The sequence below is a fragment of the Aptenodytes forsteri genome, unplaced genomic scaffold, assembly GCF_000699145.1.
Source record: "Aptenodytes forsteri isolate BGI_AS27 unplaced genomic scaffold, ASM69914v1 Scaffold549, whole genome shotgun sequence".
Classification (NCBI taxonomy): Eukaryota; Metazoa; Chordata; class Aves; order Sphenisciformes; family Spheniscidae; genus Aptenodytes; species Aptenodytes forsteri.
The window spans coordinates 30,514-31,438 of NW_008795562.1; the positions used below are offsets into that span (position 1 = coordinate 30,514).

Genomic DNA, 925 nt, shown 5'->3' on the forward strand with positions numbered 1-925 from the left:
GTCAACTGGGGGGAGGGGGGGGTCATCAAGGGTCAATGGAGGCAACTGGGACAGTCCGTGGGGGGAACTGGGAGGGACTGGGAGGTCAACGTGGGCACGGGGAGGTCAACAAAGGTCAATGGAGCACTGGGAGTGACTGGGCGGGTCAATGGGGACAATTGGGGGGGTCAACAGGGGTCAAGAGGGGGACTGGGAAGGTCAACAGGGCACTGGGAGGGTCAGTGAGGGCACTGGGCTGTATTGGGGGGCACTGGGAGGGTCAGGGGTCAGGGGTCAGGGGTCAGTGCTGAGGCAGGTGCCCCCAGGATGACCACAAGCTCGACGTGAACGACCTGGAGGTCAAGTACAGCACCAGCATCACCAAGGTGGGTGACCCCTGACCTCTGACCCCAGCCGATCCCACAACCCCCAAGCTCCCAGCACCATGACCCTCTGACCCCTAACCCCATTGACCCCATGACCCTACAAGTCACATGGACCCCGACCAACCTCATTGACCCTGTTGACCCCCCCGGTGACCCATCAACCCCAGTGACCCCAATGACCCCCACCAGCCCCATTGACCCCATTGATCCCAGTCAACTCCATGACCCCCATCGACCTGTTGACCTCATCAACCCCGTTGACCCCAGTCAACTCCATGACCCCCACCAACCCCGTTGGCCCCACTCAACCCCATTGACCCCACTCAAGCCTGTTGACCCCGCCAACCCCATCGACCCCATCAACACCACCAACCCCCCGTTGACCCCAGTCAACTCCATGACCCCCACCAACCCCGTTGACCCCACCAGCCCAGCCCCGTCCAGTCAACTCCATGACCCCCATCAACCCCGTTGACCCCACCCCACTCCCAACAACCCCGTTGACCCCACTCAACCCCATTGACCCCATGACCCCACCCCGTTGACCCCACTCAACTCAA

General features: G+C 62.4%; 1 protein-coding gene across 1 annotated transcript in view; it reads left to right on the top strand.

The window, feature by feature from the left end:
• Positions 1 to 148: 148 nt before the first annotated feature.
• Positions 149 to 925, top strand: part of LOC103901363 (potassium-transporting ATPase alpha chain 1-like) — a gene marked incomplete at its 3' end in the record, with an annotated part of 13,453 nt that continues 12,676 nt past the window's right edge. Inside the window, 2 exon segments of the mRNA XM_009282239.1 lie at positions 149 to 217; positions 306 to 365. Coding sequence (XP_009280514.1) covers positions 149 to 217; positions 306 to 365 — 129 coding nt within the window.